The sequence below is a fragment of the Pelophylax lessonae genome, assembly GCF_965119305.1.
Source record: "Pelophylax lessonae genome assembly, chromosome: 5".
In the NCBI taxonomy this organism is placed as follows: Eukaryota; Metazoa; Chordata; class Amphibia; order Anura; family Ranidae; genus Pelophylax; species Pelophylax lessonae.
The window spans coordinates 61684794-61705607 of NC_138772.1; the positions used below are offsets into that span (position 1 = coordinate 61684794).

At 43.7% G+C, this 20814-nt stretch overlaps 1 protein-coding gene across 1 annotated transcript in view; it reads left to right on the forward strand.

Moving 5' to 3' along the window:
- Positions 1-20814, forward strand: part of MINDY3 (MINDY lysine 48 deubiquitinase 3) — a 255003-nt gene that overhangs the window by 222139 nt on the left and 12050 nt on the right. The window contains exons 13-15 of the mRNA XM_082257723.1: positions 2431-2503; positions 8087-8174; positions 9743-9814. Coding sequence (XP_082113849.1) covers positions 2431-2503; positions 8087-8174; positions 9743-9814 — 233 coding nt within the window. The remainder of the gene's footprint in view (positions 1-2430; positions 2504-8086; positions 8175-9742; positions 9815-20814) is intronic.

Genomic DNA, 20814 nt, shown 5'->3' on the forward strand with positions numbered 1-20814 from the left:
TCTGGTGGTTCATAGAGATAAGGTGGTTCTTCGTCCGAATCCATCCTTCCTACCAAAAGTAGTTTCAGAATTTCATCTGAATGAAGAAATTGTATTACCTTCCCTGTGTCCTAAGCCCAGTCATCCTCGGGAATTTGCTTTGCACTCCTTGGATGTGGTCCGGGCGATCAGGGTATACTTGAAAACGACAGACTCGTTTCGCAAGACGGATTCACTTTTTGTGATCCCAGATGGACCCAAAAAGGGGTTGCCTGCATCTGCCGCGACCATTTCCAGATGGATCAGACAGACGGTAGTGCAGGCTTATTCTATTAAGGGTCGGGAGCCCCCGTTCCCTGTTAAGGCGCACTCCACTCGGGCACTTAGTGCGTCATGGGCCTTTCGCCATCAGGCGTCAGTGGTCCAGGTGTGCAAGGCGGCTACCTGGTCGTCGGTGCATACCTTCTCTAAACATTATAAAGTTGATGTAATGGCATCGTCTGATGCCTCATTTGGCCGCAAGGTTTTGCAGGCCGCAATTTGAGGAGACCAGTGGTCTACCTCGAGGGTTTTTTCCGTTGGAAAATTTTTCTTTAGTCTCATTCTTTGTTTATAATGAGCCTTTAAAACTTCTAGTTTGGCACCGGTTGGGCCTACTAGATTGGATTTGATTTTGTCAATCCCACCCCTCATTTGTGGCACTGCTTCTGGATGTCCCAGCTCTTGAGAATCAAGAAGACTACGTCTGTCAATGAGCGATAGAGAAAAATGGATTTTTGTAAGAACTTACCGTAAAATCCTTTTCTCTTAAGCTCATTGACAGACGTAGTACCCGCCCCTCTATCATTGAGTTGGGTTGGGTTAATTTCTTTGTACTGCTTTAAACAGAACTGATTCCCTGTAGCAGAGAGAGGGAGGATATACCCTCAGGGACTGCCCCCTAGGGTGGAGCCAGAACGTTTTGTCATTCTGCCTAGTCCTACTCCTGCGGAGACAACATAACCCAGCTCTTGAGAATCAAGAAGACTACGTCTGTCAATGAGCTTAAGAGAAAAGGATTTTACGGTAAGTTCTTACAAAAATCCATTTTTTTTTTTTGTGCTCACGGATGGATCTCGTAAAGGGTTGTCCGCTTCCTCTTCGATCATTCTTCTGACACTGCTTGTAACAAAACTGAGTACCTATAGCAGAGAGAGGGAGTATACCCCCTGGGACTGCCCATGGGCGTTGCCAGACTTTTTTCTTCTGCCTAGAGTCCTACTCCTGTAGAGGGCAGTGTAACCCAACGGTTATGAAGATCTGAAGCTGTGTCGGTCAATGAACATCAGAGAAATGGATTTTATGGTAAGTCAGAAATCCCATTATTGGTAACACAATACACCGCCATGGATTGAAATCCTGCAGCACCCGCAAGGTCCCCCTCCCAAGAAGGCACATGTCTAGACCCTTCTGAAGCTTGCCAATGAACATCTAAATGATTCCCAAGAAGAATTGGGAGAAAGTGCTGAGTTCAGATGTAACCAAAATTGAGCTCTTTGGCATTAACTCGACTCGCCATGTTTGGAGGAAGAAAATTACTAACTATGACCATAGGAACACCAGCCCTACAGTCAAGCATGGAGGTGAAAACATTATGTTTTGGGGCCGTTTCTCTGCTAAAGGTACAGGCCAACTTTAAAGCATTGAGGGGCCAATGGACGGGGCAACGTATTGTAAAATCTTGGATAACAACCTACTTCCCTCAGCCAGAACACTGAAGATGGGTTGTGAATGGGTCTTCCAGCATGACCTAAAACATACCGTACTACCAAGGCAACACAGAAGTGGCTCAAGGAGAAGCACAGACCTTAATCTACAGATCCTAATCCTATAGAAATGTATGGAGGTAGCTGAAAGTTCGAGTTGCCAAGATACAGTCAGGAAAACACAAAGATTTAGAGAAGATCTGTAAAGAAGAGCGGACCAAAATCCCTCCTGAAATGTGTCCAAACCTGGTCACCAACTACAAGAAACGTCTTGCCTCTGCTTGTCAACAAGGGTTTCTCCACCAAGAACGAAGTCATGTTTTGCTTGGGGATCAAATACTTATTTTACTCACTGAACTGCAACTCAATTTATAACATTTATATCATGTGTTTTTTTCTGGATTTCTGGTTGATATTCTGTCTCTATCATGTAAAATACACCTATGATAGGAATCATAATCCTCGAGAGATCCTTCATTTCTTTGTAAGTGGGAAAACGTACAAAATCTGCAGGGGATCAAATTATTATTTTTACCCACTGTAGAATAGGATTTATAAGGGGGTAGGAGTAGGTTTAAGCCTAGTTAGCAATAGCCTGGACATCCACTTTATGCAGAAATGCAAAGGGTTAATCAAGGTATAAATATATAAGTCCACAAACTGGCTGCCTCTGCTGTGTCTTGATCATTTCCTCTTTTTCTTGCAGACAATGGCTTCATTCCTGATGCTTTGCTAGAAGAAGTCATGAAGGCTCTGGATCTTGTTTCAGAACCTGAATAGTAAGTATCACCAAATTTTTTTTTATTGAAACCATAATGATTCCAAAGTCCACTAAAGCCCTGCTCACGTGGGTGGTCTGATCAGTTTTTCACACTGAGCTGATCAGGAGTTCCATGTAAGTCAACGGGCAGGTGGATGCAAACGGATGTTTGTTTATTTCCACCTATCTCTGAGTCCATCCAGGTCTGGAAAAAAATGAAAAGGATCTGCTTCCTTTCAGTTTTTCTGGAACTGATCATGATGGATTGGAGGCAGTGTAATGTAAATGGACGCAAGTGCTTTTACATCCAGCCACCCATAGATCTAACACGGGTCCTGAAAGCTCCAGTTTTTAAATGGAGCTAAAGACTGAATCAACTTGGATATCATAAAAGTGACAACCATTCCATTTTGCTGCAATTCACAAATCTCCTGCTGAACAGCCTAAGCAGTACCGGGGTGAAAGGGGCCTAATTGTTTAGTGAGGCCTCGTTTATACAGGCGTACTACAATGTACACCCCTGCAAGGGCTGTGTTTGCCCAAATGGGCATGCACAGGTGTTCCATGCATCCCTATGAAGACAGTCCCCTTCATGTCGATTGGGACACAGTGGCTGCACAGACAGTCGCTGCTCCCAATGTGACAGTGGTGTAAATCACCAAACGCACACTGTCTGCTTTTGGGGCTGTGCACCTACAAGGCTGTCGTTGTAATAAACTATGAAAGGCATTTTCCACAGTCCGGTTGTGCAGTCAATCCTTCATATTCTTTGCACATTCTCAAAGAGTGGATTGTTGGGGTCACACACATTTTTCATCACAGAACCATCAAGACGTGTGAGAATTTACCAGAATGGGGTTGGTTTACAAAAACTGGAGAGTGCAGAATCTGGTGCAGCTCTTCATAGAAACCAATCAGATTGCAGGTTTTTTAGTCAAAGCTTAATTGAACAAGTTGATGTTAGAAGCTGATTGGCTACCATGAACAGGTGCACCAAATTTTGCACTCTCCAGTTTTTGTAAAACACCCCCAATGTCCACAAAATTTGGTATAAAATAAATGAATGAACTACAGTTCCAGCTTTTACTAGTAGGGGACACTGCAAATGAAAACGAGGCTCCTGTTTCCAAACAGTTTTGGAAAGAATGGTTAGAACCTCTATCAGGTTTTTATTAGGCTCTCCATACAATAGAAGAATTAAGTGCAAGTTGTTTTAAAAAGGTTTATTCAATCTTCTAATAATTGGTGGGGTTAAATTGACAATCATTTTCGACCACGGTGACAAGACAATTTGAAGGAGCGGGAAGGAAATTTTCTCCTAAACAAATGAATTTCTAACAGTGTATGTGGTTTTCGGTCGGGAAATAACATTAATTTTAAAATTTAATAATAAAAGCAAGCAACATTTTTGAACAACATTCATCCAGTCATCATTTGTATGAAAATGTAGTAGTGTATGGCCAGCTTTAGTGGTCCATTTTATTTCATTTTCTGTCTCATGCCATGTGGCGCCAGTAATGGGGGCAGGAAGTAATGAAAAATCTCCACATGAGGTCAAAGTAAGCAGCAAACACCTTACAGAGGTTCTAACGTGCTTTAAAAAAAAAACAAGTCAGAGCTCTGCAACCTGCGGAGTCAGACCTCTGTAGCGAAACAATCAGCAAAATGCATGCTCCCTGCTGATTGGAGCTCTGCGGCTCAGCAGGGGACATGTTGGACGTCTGCAGAGACCCCACTGCTTCCGTATGGAGAGCAAGATTCATTCTCTACAGCATTCAGACAAGAGACTGGCTTTTTGTACATTTCTAAAGAAAACCAACTGTAAGACTTAGCACACCTTGTGTTGATGCACCTGAAACCTCTTTAGTGGATTTAAACTGAAAGCTCAAGTGAGTTTTCAAAATAAAAATATATTCTGGACTGAATTCCACAACTTTGTTTTGTTTATGGGCAAGTAAAGGTATATCAGTCTATATAGTGTGTGTGTGTGTGTGTGTGTGTGTGTGTGTATATATATATATATATATATATATATATATATACACACACACACCTACACTGCTCAAAAAAATTAAAGGAACACTTTTCAATCAAAGTATAGCATCAAGTCAATTAAACTCCTGGGATATTGATCTGGTCAGTTAGGTAGCAGAGGGGGTTGTTAATTAGTTTCAGCTGCTTTGGTGTTTATGAAATTAACAGGTGTACTAGATGGGCAACAATGAAATGACCGCCAAAACAGGAATGGTTTTACATATGATGGCCACTGACATTTTTTTTCCTGCTCCTCTTTTTTCTTTTTACTGTTTTTAACTAGTTTTGCATTTGGCTAAGGTCAGTGTCACTACTGGTAGCATGAGGCAATACCTGGACCCTATAGAGGTTGCTCAAGCAGTTCAACTCCTCCAGGATGGCACATCAATACGTGCCATTGCCAGTAGGTTTGCTGTGTCTCCCAAGTCTCAAGAACATGGAGGAGATTCCAGACAGGCAGTAACTCTAGGAGAGCTGGAAATGGCCATAGAAGAGCCTTAACCCATCAGCAGGACTGGTATCTGTCCCTTTGTGCAAGGAGGAGCAGGATGAGCACTGCCAGAGCCCTACAAAATGACCTTCAGCAGGCCACTGGTGTAAATATCTCTAACCAAACAATCAGAAACCGACTTCATGAGGGTGGCCTGAGGGCCTGACGTCCACTAGTCGGCCCTGTGCTCACTGCCCGGCATCATGGAGCTCAATTGGTATTTGCCGTTGAACACCATCATCATTCAGCATGACCAGGTTGGCGGTTGGTCAGTGATGGTCTGGGGAGGCGTATCCATGGAGGGATGCACAGACCTCTCCAGGCTAGACAATGGCATCCTGATCTGCCATTAGGTATCGGGATAAAATCCTTGGACCCATTGTCAGACCCTACGCTGGTGCAGTTGGTCCTGGGTTCCTCCTAGTGCATGACGATTTGCCTCATGTGGTGAGAGTATGCAGCCATACAATACGAGCGGCATTAAAAGACATCAAAGGCGACCTCATGCAGACCCGGTACACCGGATAACCTATGTCCCTGATTCTACAATCTTTTATGTGAGTTTTTATTGTGTCCTTCAACATTAAATCTCTCACAGTTTATACTCAGAGGCGCCTGTTTTCTCTGTTTTACTCAATGTCTAAATTAGGAGGTGTACCTAATAACGTGGCCGGTGAGTGTGTATAATCTATATCAGTGATGGTTAACCTTGGCACCCCAGATGTTTTGAAACTACATTTCCCATGATGCTCATGCACTCTGCAGTGTAGTTGAGAATCATGGGAACTGTAGTTCCAAAGCATCTGGGGTGCCAAGGTTCACCATCACTGTTCTATATAATCTATATGGAAACCACTAGAGGTACTCTCAGGCAGGGCAGTGACAGCACTGTGACTTAAGAATATGGTTTGGACAGACTTTTGCAGTTATACCTGATTAATTGCACATGCAAAACGTGTGTTGCCTATATAAAATACACCACACAACACATAAATTCCACATGTGACCTGGGCTCCCATCTGCCGAGGAACGTCATGGGGTCATGTGAACAGTTTAGTATTCTCACGCTTTCTTTATACGACATTGTATTGCTGGACAGATGACTTTCCATTGTTTATCTGGAAATAACTTTTTTAAACCATCAGATAAGCACATGACCCACCTAGACCATGGTCTCCGTGCCAGATCTCCATCCTCAGTCTTTTTTATTCTTTCCTTTGAGAATTGTGGGGGTAGATGGTTCTATTCCTCCTTATTACCGGATACCAATGTACTTATACACATCTGAATGTGTTTCATATATTAGGAACGGAATATGGGGGAGTACTTCCCTTTCTGCTTTAGGCAACACTGTATTCTCTTTGGTGCCTTTTCCCCTACAGGAGTTTAGCTGCAGAAAAACGCAGCTTTTTACAATTTTTGCGTGCGAGTTACGGCACATCCACATCTGACATTAATGCATTCTATTAGCCAGATTTTTCATTTATTCTGGCCATTAAAATGTATTAATGCGCATGAATGCACCTAACATTAACACACGTCTAGGTGCTTATGAGCGTTTTTTTTTTTTTATGCTTAAAAGCGACTCTCCTGAACGTGACTTTAGTGTTTTTTTTCTATTTTTACTGCCCCTACCTCTAAACTCCCGTAGATGCCTATAGTGTGCATGGAAACATGGACTAACATAGAGAGGCATTTAGAAAAAGAGAAGGAAAAAGCTCAAATGCCTGTAAAAGCAGCATTTTTGAGCTCAGGGGTGCATGAGCCCCTACGATTCAGTATAACAAAAGCCTCTTTTCTGTAGCATCCTCTCCGATTGGGAACGGGAAATCTCGTTTTCACTTGCAGCACCACCTGCAGGTAAAGCTGGTATTGCAGCTTTTTTATGTCTACATATATTGGGGAATTTTCTGAGCATTGTGTTGAACCTTCACACGTCTTGATGACTAGGAGGCACAGGGGGCTGCAGTAGCTGTATTTGTGAGGTTCCACCTTGCTGGTTGGTGGTTGGCAGAGTGTTTGAATCACAAAACTACAAAAAAACAAGACATTCCCCCTGGGGATGGGACTATAAAGGCAACCACACTTCCAAAATGAGTAAAAAGTATATATTTATTATTGGCATATAAAATAGATCATAAGATCAGACTATACAAGAGATAATGACAAAAAAACACAATATTGTTCAGAACATACATGAGGGTACGTAGGTATGAAACCATGGGTATATGCATAAAAATACATATACTGTGTAATTGTATACGGTGTAAGTCCCCAGTATGTGGCAAAAATGTGGTAATCCTCCAACCCTTAATCACGAAACTAGCTCCAAAGGATTGCAAATATTTTAGCAACTAAAATATATGTATTGTAACTGTGTGTTTAATGGTATGGCTAGAGTTCTGCTATAAATATGAGCCCTGTAAATGTAGGCTGTCCTTGCCTTTCCGCGTGGCCCATGCCCTCAAATGCCACTATAGGTGTTCCACATTGCCAGATGTCTAAAAACCTGCTTTCCCCATTTAATGCAATGGTTTCTCCCGGTGGCTCATACTTACTACAGGACATACAAGTCAGTGGAAGGAACCACTGTGTATTTTTGGTGGGGGGGGGGGGGACAGGTATTTGACCTACTGGTCTTGGGGAGCAGTGAAGGGGTGGCGTTTCCAGATGCAGTCCATGAGAAAGGTGAGTATACACTGGGCTCTTTAACTACACTGGCTTTACCAGGGTCACTTTAATTGGTGAGATCTTGTTGGCTTTGTAAATGTTGTTCTGTTCATAGGAGATCAGATCCCTCTACGCTCCCAGCACAGGTTACTACACAGTCTGTTTTCAGAAATGTTTTCCTAATAAGGCTCCGTCTCCCAAAATTATCATGACTGTTTTGGTTTTAATCATGAGATTATGCAGTCTTAAAATAACTCAACTTGGCCAATGAGATGCCATTGTGATGAATGCGCCCTGGATTCTGAAAATAGAACAGCATTCATTGGCAGAGGCAGGCCGTGCAGCGCAGCATATCTCAGTAACGCACAAATATTCCTCGCTTATTGTTTTATTTTCAATGTTTTCCAGTGTAAACCTCATGAAGACCAAATTAGACCCAGAAGGTCTGGGGATCATATTACTGGGTCCATTCCTGCAGGAGTTTTTCCCCGACCAGGTACGCTATGTTGTGTACAGAAGCCTATGGGCAATTGTGCTGCTGATCTGTGTCAGGCTTGATGAGGAATGCAAAGGGGGGCACATGCTTTTGTTTACATGGAGAGTGCACTTGCTTTATAATTATCCTGCTTAAAAGTAACATAAAACCCAACATGTTAAGTATAGTTAAAGCAAGATGGAGACATATTTTTTTTTTTTTTGAGCAGTAATATTCCACCTCGGTACCTGCACTCCTATATAAAAAAAATATATATATATATATGTATATACAGTGGGTACGGAAAGTATTCAGACCCCCTTAAATTTTTTACTCTTTGTTATATTGCAGCCATTTGCTAAAATCATTTAAGTTCATTCTTCTTTCTCATGAATGTACACATAGCACCCCATACTGACAGAAAAACACAGAATTGTTGACATTGTTGCAGATTTATTAAAAAAGAAAAACTGAAATATCACATGGTCCTAAGTATTCAGACCCTTTGCTGTGACACTCATATATTTAACTCAGGTGCTTTCCATTTCTTCTGATCATCCTTGAGATTGTTCTACACCTTCATTTGAGTCCAGCTGTGTTTGATTATACTGATTGGACTTGATTAGGAAAGCCACACACCTGTCTATATAAGACCTTCCAGATCACAATGCATGTCAGAGCAAATGAGACTCATGAGGTCAAAGGAACTGCCTGAAGAGCTCAGAGACAGAATTGTGGCAAGGCACAGATCTGGCCAAGGTTACAAAAAGATTTCTGCTGCACTTAAGGTTCCTAAGAGCACAGTGGCCTCCATAATCCTCAAATGGAAGACGTTTGGGACAACCAGAACCCTTCCTAGAGCTGGCCGTCCGGCCAAACTGAGCTATCGGGGAGAAGAGCCTTGGTGAGAGAGGTAAAGAAGAACCCAAAGATCACTGTGGCTGAGCTCCAGAGATGCAGTCAGGAGATGGGAGAAAGTTAATGCTGAGTATCGGAGTTAATCACCCTGAACAAGTAGAGATGAGGAAATTTGACACTTATTTATAGCAAGCTTGTTCTGGATCTTTGATTCAAAAGTATTGAAGCCAGCCACAGCCAAGCAACTAGCATTTTCTTCAGGAGGCCAGCAATGACTGTCCTTATATTTTCCTTAATCTCCCTTTAAGATGGGGAGAATTCCCATGCACACCAATGAAAGGGTCTTACACATTTTGCAGAAAGGATTGCATAGGTCAGTGTTTCTCAACTTCCGGTCCTCAGGGCCCACTAACAGGCCAGGTTTGCAAGATAACTGAAATACATCACAGGTGATATAATTTGCTGCTCAGTGATGGCATTATTCTAGTCTGCATCTCCCCAAGGGAATACTTAAAATCTGGCCTGTTAGTGTGCCCTGAGGACCGGAGTTGAGAAACACTGACATAGGTAACTGTAATCAGAAAGTTTAATGTGCTGTATATGTGATCAGTTTTATCTTTTATACAGCTTTAAATGTCTTTATATTGTATAACATTGTATTTTATCTTTTTTATTCAGCTTTAAATGTCGATGTAGAACATTGTATGTTACCTTCTTTTTTCTCTTCTAAGGGTTCAAAGGTTCCAGAATCATTTAGTGTGTATCATTATAATGGATTAAGACAATCCAACAATAATGAGAAGGTATGTTTCATGTAAAGTAATGCTGACAGCTGCATTGGAATGAAATGTTGTCCTTTTGTTTCTTGGAAGGGTTACATGACCTCTCATATTAACTGCTCGTGTTGTCATCACATGCTGTTATCTCTCTCCTTTTATACTATTTCATTGTCTTGTCATGCCTCTTCATTTTTGCATGGAGGACTTAAAGAACGCTTCTTTTTATTTAATGTGAACCTCCATAAGGAACCTATTAAAGCTATGTTGTCAATCTTTGGGAGATGCATAAATAAAGAGTAATAAGGGGGAGAATTCTTGGCTCTAATGGAGAAAATCCAGACACCTAAGCAGAAGCTGATTAGGCCGAACATGTCATGGGACAATCTGTTTTGACAGTCTTGAAAAATCATTTGGAGAGAAACAGTAGTTCAAAGGTGACCATGTATGTATGTGTATATGTATATATATAACAAACCATGTGTATATAAAAAAAAAAGCCAACCATATTTCTCCAAGACTGTCCTTTTATGGGATCATCCTGTGGTATGACTTGTATTTAGAATGACAGTCTGATCCTTAAAGAGGTTGTAAACTCAAATTTTTTTTTTTTTTTTCACCCTGCAAGAGAAAGACATAATGAGCTAGTATGCATTGCATACTAGCTCATTATGCAATACTTACCTTAGAACGAGCCCCCGCCGTGCCGCTCACTCACCTCTATGACTGGACATGTCGCCCGTCTTCCGGGATCGCGGCATCTGGCCATCTGATTGGCCGGAGCCGCGGTGACGTCACTCCCGCGCGCGAGAGCCGACAGTCACGGGACTCTGAAGGAACGGCACATGCGGCCGTTCCTTCAGAGCGCATGCTCCAGTGACATCACTGGCTGCATGTAAGGTAAATATCTCCTAAACGGTACATGTTTAGGAGATATTTACAGTACCTATAGGTAAGCCTTGTCATAGGCTTACCTATAGGTACAAGTTGTAGAGGAGGGTTTACTTCCTCTTTAATGCTGGGTTCACACTTTTGCGAAATGGATGCGGGTTTCCCCACATCCTATTTGCATGACAGGAGACTGTGACTGGCTCTCTATGGAGCCGGTTCACACATCTCGGGGGCGGCTGCGCAGCGAATTGCACAGAGGTCCTGTTTGTCTTTGACTCAGTTTCAGGTCTGAATTCAGCCAAAAATTTGTGCCTGATTTATCCCTGAAACAGAGAACAGGGATGCACCGGACCCCTGCTGTCGGCATGCGTCCGTTTCAAGTGTGTACCCAACCTAAAGCTAAACTCCAGAAATAAGATAAAATCTATGCTTGCAGTTAGAGCTGCACGATTCTTGATAAAAGGAGAATCACAATTTTTTTTGCTTAGAATAAAGATCACGATTTTCGGCGTAATATCATCCTTTACATTATACGAAAAATTGGGCTAACTTTACTGTTTAGCTTTTTTTAAAATCATTAAAGTGTATTTATATATATGTAAATAAAGATGAACAACGGTGCTCTAACCAAAATAATATGCAGCTGCACTAGAAAAGGTGAAAATAACAGTAAAAAAAAATGAAATAGTGCGCATGAAAAGGTATAATAAAATATTAAAAAAATGTGAGGGATGTACTCACTTTTGTTAGATACTGTGTGTATATATATATATATATATATATATATATATATATATAAATATGAAAATTGTGTGCTTACAAAGTGGCATAGAGTGTATACAACCAACACAATAAATCATATAGTGATACTGAACCAGACAGTGGTGATAAAAAACATAAAAAATGCATCAAAAGTCCATTTAAAAAAGCAGTCTCTCAAAAGAATGCATTCTTTTGAGAGACTTCTTTTTTAAATGGACTTTTGATGCATTTATTTTTTGTTTTTTATCACCACTGTCTGGTTCAGTATCACTATATGATTTATTGTGTTGGTTGTATACACTCTATGCCACTTTGTAAGCACACAATTTTCATATTTATATATATATATATATATATATATATATATATATATATATATATATATATATATATATATATACACACAGTATCTAACAAAAGTGAGTACATCCCTCACATTTTTTTAATATTTTATTATACCTTTTCATGTGACAACACTGAAGAAATTACACTTTGCTACAATATAAGTAGTGAGTGCACAGCTTGTATATTTGTGTAAATTTGCTGTCCCCTAAAAATAACCCAACACACAACCATTAATGTCTAAACCGCTGGCAACAAAAGTGAGTACACCCCTAAGTGAACATGTCCATATTGGGACCAATTATCCCTCCCCGATGTCATGTGACTCGTTAGTGTTACAATGTCTCAGGTATGAATGGGGAGCAGGTGTGTTAAATTTGGTGTTATCGCTCTCACTCTCTCATACTGGTCACTGGAAGTTCAACATGGCACCTCATGGCAAAGAACTCTCTGAGAATATGAAAAAAAGAATTGTTGCTCTACATAAAGATGTCCTAGGCTATAAGATGATTGCCAAGACCCTGAAACTGAGCTGCAGCACGGTGTCCAAGACCATGAAGCGGGTTAACAGGACAGGCTTCGCCATGGTCGACCAAAGGAGTTGAGAGCACGTGGCGAATCTCCCTAACAGGGGCACAGGTGGCAATAAAAACTTGACATGTGTTCTAATCCCTCTCCACTCTTTCCAAAACCTAAATTTTGTTGCACAACCTTAGGAGGCAATTACTGAAAAAAAAAAAAAAAAAAATATATATATATATATATATATATATATATATATATATATATATATTTTCAGTACCCAGTGAGACCTCTACACCTATCAACAGATAATTTAGCCCAGTCTTCCTGAGCAAACTGCTCCAGCTATGTCGGGTTTGAAGGGTTCCATCTCCAGACTGCATGTTTCAGCTGTATCCATAGATGTTTGATAGGAATCAGATAAGGGCTCATAGAAGGCCTACTTCAGAATAGTTCAGGGTTTTGTTCTTAGTCATTCTTGGGTGCTTTTAGCTGTGTGTTTTGTGCATCACGTTGATGAAGGACCCTGCACTGGAGGCAGAGCTTTTTGACACCAGTTTTGGGTTTTGCTCTGGAAATTCCTTGATCGTTTTGAGATTGTATTGTGCCCTGCACAAAGTCCACCCATGCCCTACAAATCAAAGCAGCACCAAAACATAATTGATCTGCCTCCAGGTTTCAAAGTTGGTTTGGTGTTCTTTTCGTTGAAAGATTCTTTATTTGTTTGTAAACATCAGGTGGGACCAAGATTGAGCCCCCGTTTACACTAAGGCGACCTGTGAGGCGACCTGGTCGCCTCACAGGTCGCCGTAGGTCGCCTTCCATAGGGAAGCTGCGGACCCGTTCTAATAGGAGCGACACAAGTCGCTCCGACTTAGAAAAAGGGTCCGGAGCTTCTTTGGGGCGACCCGGAGGTGGCCGCCATAGACTTGAATGTTATGAAGTCCGTGGAGGTCGCCCCTCCAAGTCGGATCGCCCCTATGTGAACGGGGCCTGAAGTCCGCCTGTTTTTTAATCCTGCATGGGATAGCTTCACTTTCAACTTTCAATTTTCGTCAGTTCAAACATAATTTTAAAGGACCAGTAAGTATGACATACAAGTTCTGTTATTTCGCTATATGTATGTAAAAAAAAATCTGAGCCTTTGTAGTAATTTAGATAAAACACATTTTTTAAACTTAGCAGCTTATACAACTAAAAGTGTATGTATAGCCAAAACATCTTTTTAGTTTTGGATAGCGCACGGAAGAGTTTAGCTGGCCACACATGGGTCCAAATCCAGCCAGAGGGGAAAGTCTCCCCGCTGTCAGAATACAATACCTGACCGGGGAGGATTCCCCCATCTACACATTCAGTTTTTTTTTTTTTTTCTTTTCTTAAATTCAGTCCACTGGTTGCGTGAAAAAAAAAATATCTATGAGCTGCTTTAAGCTGCTAGATAGATTGATTTCTCTATCGCTCATTGACAGACGTAGTCTTCTTGATTCTCAAGAGCTGGGTTATGTTGTCTCCGCAGGAGTAGGACTAGGCAGAATGACAAAACGTTCTGGCTCCACCCTAGGGGCAGTCCCTGAGGGTATATCCTCCCTCTCTCTGCTACAGGGAATCAGTTTTTTTCTGTCTAGTCAGGAGTAAGGACCTAAGCTCCTTGCTGGGATCTTTTGGTCCTGGCAAGACTTTTTTTCTTTAAGAAAAAGACATTTTTTAGGTAGTTTTCTCCAGTGTTTTTTTCCTGTGAGATCTTCAAGCAAAAATGCCGGACTGGGCGACACTTGTGGTCACCCCAGCCGGCCTACGAGCGCGTGCAGACCATGGCATTGCGCTTGGTCGGCCGCGACATATTCAAGTAAGTATGCGGGGCCGGGCGACGGGCTGGATGTTGAAATCCAGTGGTCACCCCGGTTTCTGCCTAAAAGCGCGTGCAGACCGGTGCGCTGAGTCGGCCGCGACGGAGTCCCAGTAAAGGGACTGACTTTGCGAGTTAAAAGTCTCGCTTGGACGCCAGGTACCAGAGAGTCGAGGCGTCCACAAACCCCCACCCCGGTGGAGAGGGTATTGTGAAGAGAGGGTGCCTGTCGGTTCGGTATGGTGAGTAAACGTTCCCTTTTTTCCTCATTATGAGGCAGTATATATTATGGGCCCCTCCATATATGGTCAGTATATATCTGATACTTACAAGTCCCCCTTGTAATACAGCATGTGTTTGTGGGAAGTGGACTTGGTTCAAGAGCTAACACTCTATCCAGCAGACTGTAACATTACAGCAGACAGAGGAGGTATAATCCTACCTTATGTGCAGTGTATCTCTGTAGATCCATATGTCACCTCTTAGCAGAGTGCAGGTGGATGTGCTGGGAAGACGATATCGGCGGTCCGCCGCCATTTTGCCGTAGACCATATGCATGTATGTCCTCAGGTCACGCCGGCCGCCATGTTTTTGGAGTCTTATGTCTCTTCTATGGGGGCGGCCATGTTTTGTGAGCCCAGCTTCCTCGTGGAGGGCTGGGAACGCCGGAAGGCGTACACAGGGGGCGGAGCCACGCCTTCTGCCCGGGAAAAAGCAAACAGCTCCTTCCAGTCTGTGTAAGACAGACGCTGGCTGCAGTTTGTTGGAAACTGCACTGCATCGGTTGGTGAGCCTTGGGGGTCCCTCTCTCTCTCTCTCTGGGATCGAGAAGCAGGTACTCTGAGGGGCGCTATTGCGCTAGGGGGAGACACACAAAAAAAAAAAAAAAAAGAAGAAGTTTTTTTTTTGTTTTTGCTGGCAAAGGTGTCCTGTATTAACATGGACCCTGCCACTCATGTATCTCCTCCGGATCCCCTCGAGGGGTCTGCGGGATCCTCCAGCACCCCATTGACAATTGAATCTTTGTCAGCTATTATGGAAACTTTTGTGTCCCGGGTGGAAGTGGCTTGTCAGGGACAGGGCGCAAGAAAGCGACCCCCGCCTAACCCCTTATTATCTGAAACCTCGGATTCAGACTCTGAGCCTATTTCTGCAGTTGCAGGTACTTCATCTGGTATTGGTGTCTCGGGTCCTGTCTCTTCAGACAGTGAGGAGGATGTTTCGGCATCCGCCATAGCCCGAGAGGAAGCGTTGGTAAACGCACTCATTGTATCTGTTCAAGAGACTTTAAGGTTACAGGGTATTCCATCAGAAATAGCTGAAACTGAGATCCCTTTTGGGACTAAAAAGCGCATCAAAGTGGCAAAGGTTTTTCCATTGCCCAAATGTTTTGGCAATCCAATCGATGAAGAATGGCGTCTGCCAAAACGCACTTTTAATATTTCTAAACGCATTGACAGGCGTTATCCGTTTGAGGAAACCCTTATTAAGAAATGGACAGAACCACCTGTGGTGGATTCACCTATTGCTAGATTGAATAAAGCCACGGTTATTCCTTTAGAAGACGCTCCGTCTTTTAAAGATCCAGTGGATCGCAAGATAGAAGCTATGTCTCGCACCATGTTTTCCTTGATTGGATCAGCTTTCAGGCCAATAATTGCTATTGGTCTGGTTTCGCAGGCTGTAACTGAATGGACCAAGTGGTTACGCCGGGACTTAGAAGAAGTCCCTCAGGCGGTATCAGATTTGTTGGAACAAATGATACAGGGGTTACAGTTTGTATGTGATGCGGCGTTAGACGCCACTCCATTAATGGCGCGAGCATCAGTCTCAGCAGTGGTTCTCAGGCGTACACTGTGGCTAAAAGGTTGGTTAGCCGACCAAGGTTCCAAAAAAGCATTGGCTAATATCCCCTTTTCAGGAGAGCGTCTATTTGGAGCCAACTTAGATGAGATCATTAAGGATCTCACCGGTGGAAAAAGCACCTTTTTACCGCAAAATTTTAAAGGTAGAGGAACTCGTCAAAGACGAGGGCCTTCTTTTTCTGCTCACAAGAGGTTTTTTCGTCCAGCTCCTACAGGAGGCGTCAGGGGTCGTTGGTCGGGCAAGCAAAAGCCCGCCCCCTCCAGACCTGAAGATAAACCATCCAAAGCCTGAAGGTGCGCCCCCACCCATAACTGGGGTGGGGGGACGTCTTCGCCGGTTCCCGGATCCATGGCTTTCCAGAATCCCGGACAAATGGGTTTGCGAAGTCATAAAGTCAGGGTACAAGATCGAGTTTCGATCTCTCCCACCGGCGCGATTCTTCCCTTCCAATATCCGACTATCTCCGGATCGTCTAGAAGATCTGCGGAGAGCAGTCACAGATCTACTACAACAAGGAGTGGTAGTCCACGTTCCTTGGACAGAACGGTTTCAAGGGTTTTATTCAAACCTGTTTACAATACCCAGGAAAGAGGGCAAAGTGCGTCCAATTCTGGACTTAAGAGCACTCAATTCTTTCGTCAACATAAGAAGATTCAGAATGGAGTCCATTCGCACGGTAGCAGCCTTCCTGCATCCAGGGGATGTCCTAGCGTCCATAGACATCAAGGACGCCTATCTTCACATTCCCATTTTCGCAGGACATCAGCGTTTTCTACGCTTTTCCGTAGAGGAGAACCACTATCAGTTTGTGGCGTTACCTTTCGGTCTCGCCACGGCTCCGCGGGTCTTCACAAAGGTGTTGGCCCCAATGTTGGCACTTCTGCGCCAAAGAGGTATATCGATCCTTGGTTACCTAGACGATCTTCTGCTTCATGCAGAGTCTCCTCAGACCTTGCTACAAAACATAGAAATTACTATGATTTCTTTACAGGAATTCGGGTGGCTGGTGAACCAGCAAAAGTCATTTCTGGTTCCCACCCAGAGGCTCGAATATCTGGGTCTAATTCTAGACACAGTCAGGACGAGAGTTTTCCTTCCGGTAGGGAAACTCCGAAAGATTCAATCAGCAGTCCAGTTGTTACTGTCCAACAGCTGGTCTTCCCTTCGGACTTGCATGAGGGTTCTGGGGTTGATGGTGGCTTCATTCGAAGCAGTCCCATTTGCCCAGTCCCATACCCGAATTCTTCAGCAAGAGATTCTTCTCAGATGGAATCGGGATCCGGAATCCCTGGACAATCAGATACGATTGAGCAAACAGACCAGAGAGTCTCTGGTTTGGTGGCTTCGGTCTCCAATGCTCAGCCAGGGAAAGTCTTTTCTGCCAATATATTGGACGATAGTGACCACGGATGCCAGTCTATCCGGATGGGGAGGAATTCTTGGTCAGTTATCTGTCCAGGGACTTTGGTCCCCGGAAGAATCCAGATTACCGATAAATGTATTGGAACTGAGAGCGATCAGACTTTGTCTGATTCACTGGACCGAGCAGCTCCAGGGCAGCCCGGTTCGGATCCAGTCGGACAATGCCACGGCCGTGGCTTATGTCAATCATCAGGGGGGCACCAAGAGTGTCCGAGCGGCCAAAGAAGTGGCTTGCATTCTTCGCTGGGCGGAACGATTTGTTCCAGCAATCTCTGCGGTGTTCATTCCGGGGGTGGAGAATTGGCAGGCAGATTATCTCAGCCGTCAGACCCTGGATCAGGGGGAATGGTCCCTCCATCCAGACGTTTTCCACCAGTTGTGCCTACGGTGGGGCACCCCGGATGTGGATCTGTTGGCATCACGATTCAACAGGAAAGTTCAGAGATTCGTGGCTCGCTCCCGCGATCCTCTAGCAGAAACCGCAGACGCACTGATCACCCCGTGGGGGCAATACCAGCTAATATATGCCTTCCCTCCTCTCGCGTTACTGCCAAGACTTCTTCGCAGGGTAGAGGAGGAAGGAATCCCAGTAATCCTGGTAGCTCCGGACTGGCCTCGTCGAGCTTGGTACGCCGACATGGTCAGACTGGTGGCGGACGTCCCATGGAGACTTCCTCTCAGGGAGGATCTACTGTCTCAGGGACCGATCTTCCATCCTGCTTTACGATCGCTGGCTTTAACGGCCTGGCTATTGAGACCCAGGTGCTGAAGGACAAAGGTTTGTCAGCTTCAGTTATTCCTACTCTAGTTGTAGCAAGGAAAGCGACTTCCAGAAAGATTTATCATCACACATGGAAGTCCTACATTGCATGGAGTGAACCTTTGGGGTTCCGTCCTCGGTCTTATCCGATTAGTCGAATATTGGCTTTTCTGCAACAAGGGGTTGAGCAGAAACTGGCCTTGAGTACTATCAAGGGTCAGGTCTCAGCATTAGCCATCTTCTTTCAGAAGCCTTTGGCTACTCATTCCTTGGTGCGGAACTTCATCCAGGGGGTGCGACATCTGGCTCCGCCAGTGCATGCGCCGTTACCCCCCTGGGATCTTAATTTAGTATTGTCGGTTCTTCAGAAACCTCCCTTTGAAGATATTAGGGAGATTCCTCTACCCACGTTGTCCCAGAAGGTGGCCTTCTTGGTGGCTATTACTTCTGCACGCAGGGTGTCAGAACTGGCCGCATTATCTTGTCGTTCACCATATCTGGTGGTTCATAGAGATAAGGTGGTTCTTCGTCCGAATCCATCCTTCCTACCAAAAGTGGTTTCAGAATTTCATCTGAATGAAGAAATTGTATTACCTTCCCTGTGTCCTAAGCCCAGTCATCCTCGGGAATTTGCTTTGCACTCCTTGGATGTGGTCCGGGCGATCAGGGTATACTTGAAAACGACAGACTCGTTTCGCAAGACGGATTCACTTTTTGTGATCCCAGATGGACCCAAAAAGGGGTTGCCTGCATCTGCCGCGACCATTTCCAGATGGATCAGACAGACGGTAGTGCAGGCTTATTCTATTAAAGGTCGGGAGCCCCCGTTCCCTGTTAAGGCGCACTCCACTCGGGCACTTAGTGCGTCATGGGCCTTTCGCCATCAGGCGTCAGTGGTCCAGGTGTGCAAGGCGGCTACCTGGTCGTCGGTGCATACCTTCTCTAAACATTATAAAGTTGATGTAATGGCATCGTCTGATGCCTCATTTGGCCGCAAGGTTTTGAAGGCCACAATTTGAGGAGACCAGTGGTCTACCTCGAGGGTTTTTTTCCGTTGGAAAATTTTTTCTTTAGCCTCATTCTTTGTTTATAATGAGCCTTTAAAACTTCTAGTTTGGCACCGGTTGGGCCTTCTAGATTGGATTTGATTTTGTCAATCCCACCCCTCATTTGTGGCACTGCTTCTGGATGTCCCAGCTCTTGAGAATCAAGAAGACTACGTCTGTCAATGAGCGATAGAGAAAAATGGATTTTTGTAAGAACTTACCGTAAAATCCTTTTCTCTTAAGCTCATTGACAGACGTAGTACCCGCCCCTCTATCATTGAGTTGGGTTGGGTTAAATTCTCTGTACTGCTTTAAACAGAACTGATTCCCTGTAGCAGAGAGAGGGAGGATATACCCTCAGGGACTGCCCCTAGGGTGGAGCCAGAACGTTTTGTCATTCTGCCTAGTCCTACTCCTGCGGAGACAACATAACCCAGCTCTTGAGAATCAAGAAGACTACGTCTGTCAATGAGCTTAAGAGAAAAGGATTTTACGGTAAGTTCTTACAAAAATCCATTTTTTTCATTTACCCTGCATGCTTAACAAATTATTCCATCCATGCTAACATTGCAAATAGAGGAATCTACCTGTGACTTTCACATGAAACTACCAGCAGCTGCATCTGATTGGAGGTTTAGATAAAAAAAAATTCTCCCAGCTCCTTTGATTTTTCATTAGAAGGGTTTTGGACAGGAGGGGGCCAACAGAGCCTCCCAACTAAGTGAAATTTGCCCAGTTCATCAGGAGCTAGCTGAAATTCGCAGTGTGTTTCCAGCATTAAAACCCCTTACAGTTACTTTTCCACTGTGTGCCCTTCTGGGCAGGTGTCATTCAGTGGCTGTCCCAGAGATGCAAGAAATAAGAGAAAATTAATACAAAGCGTTCCTCTCTTAGGGCTCCTTTACATTTGCAGCAGCCCTTGCCATCTCTCTGAACAGCGGTCACTTTATTTATAAGGTGATATTTTGCCACCTCAGTCTCTGTTTTAACACTAAAAGCTCCCAACGCCAAATGTTTTGCAGCCTATTCACTTGAATGGGTTGAATTTGGTGGCGGTATTGCGCACAGAAAGCAACAGGCGCTTTGCTGCGGCATGTGTTCAATCTCTCTCCAATCGCTGTGTTGGGTTTGAAGGTGTGGGGAGGTAACTGCCTACTTTTTTGGTTGCACGCATAAATGTCCACAGAAGAGGTGTCCCCTTCAAATGTTTATCCTCTATTCCTGTTCTGGTGGTAAATATAACACTTTAGATTTTCATTCACCTTCTGTACCAGCGACAGCGGTCTCCAGTAAAAATAGAGGGTGAAGTCTACATTGTAGGGGCAGGGGCAGAATTTACTCGCAGAAAATAAGAAAAACTTTTTTTTTTTTCAAAATTTTCTGTCTTTATTCTTTTTTTTTGTAAAAAACCCAGAGATGATTAAATACCACCAAAAGAAAGCTCTATTTGTGTGAAAAAAATGATAAAAATTTCATATGGGTACAGTGTAGCATGACCGCGCAATTGTCAGTCAAAGTGTGACAGCGCTGAAAGCTGAAAATTGGCCTGGACGGGAAGGGTGTTTAAGTG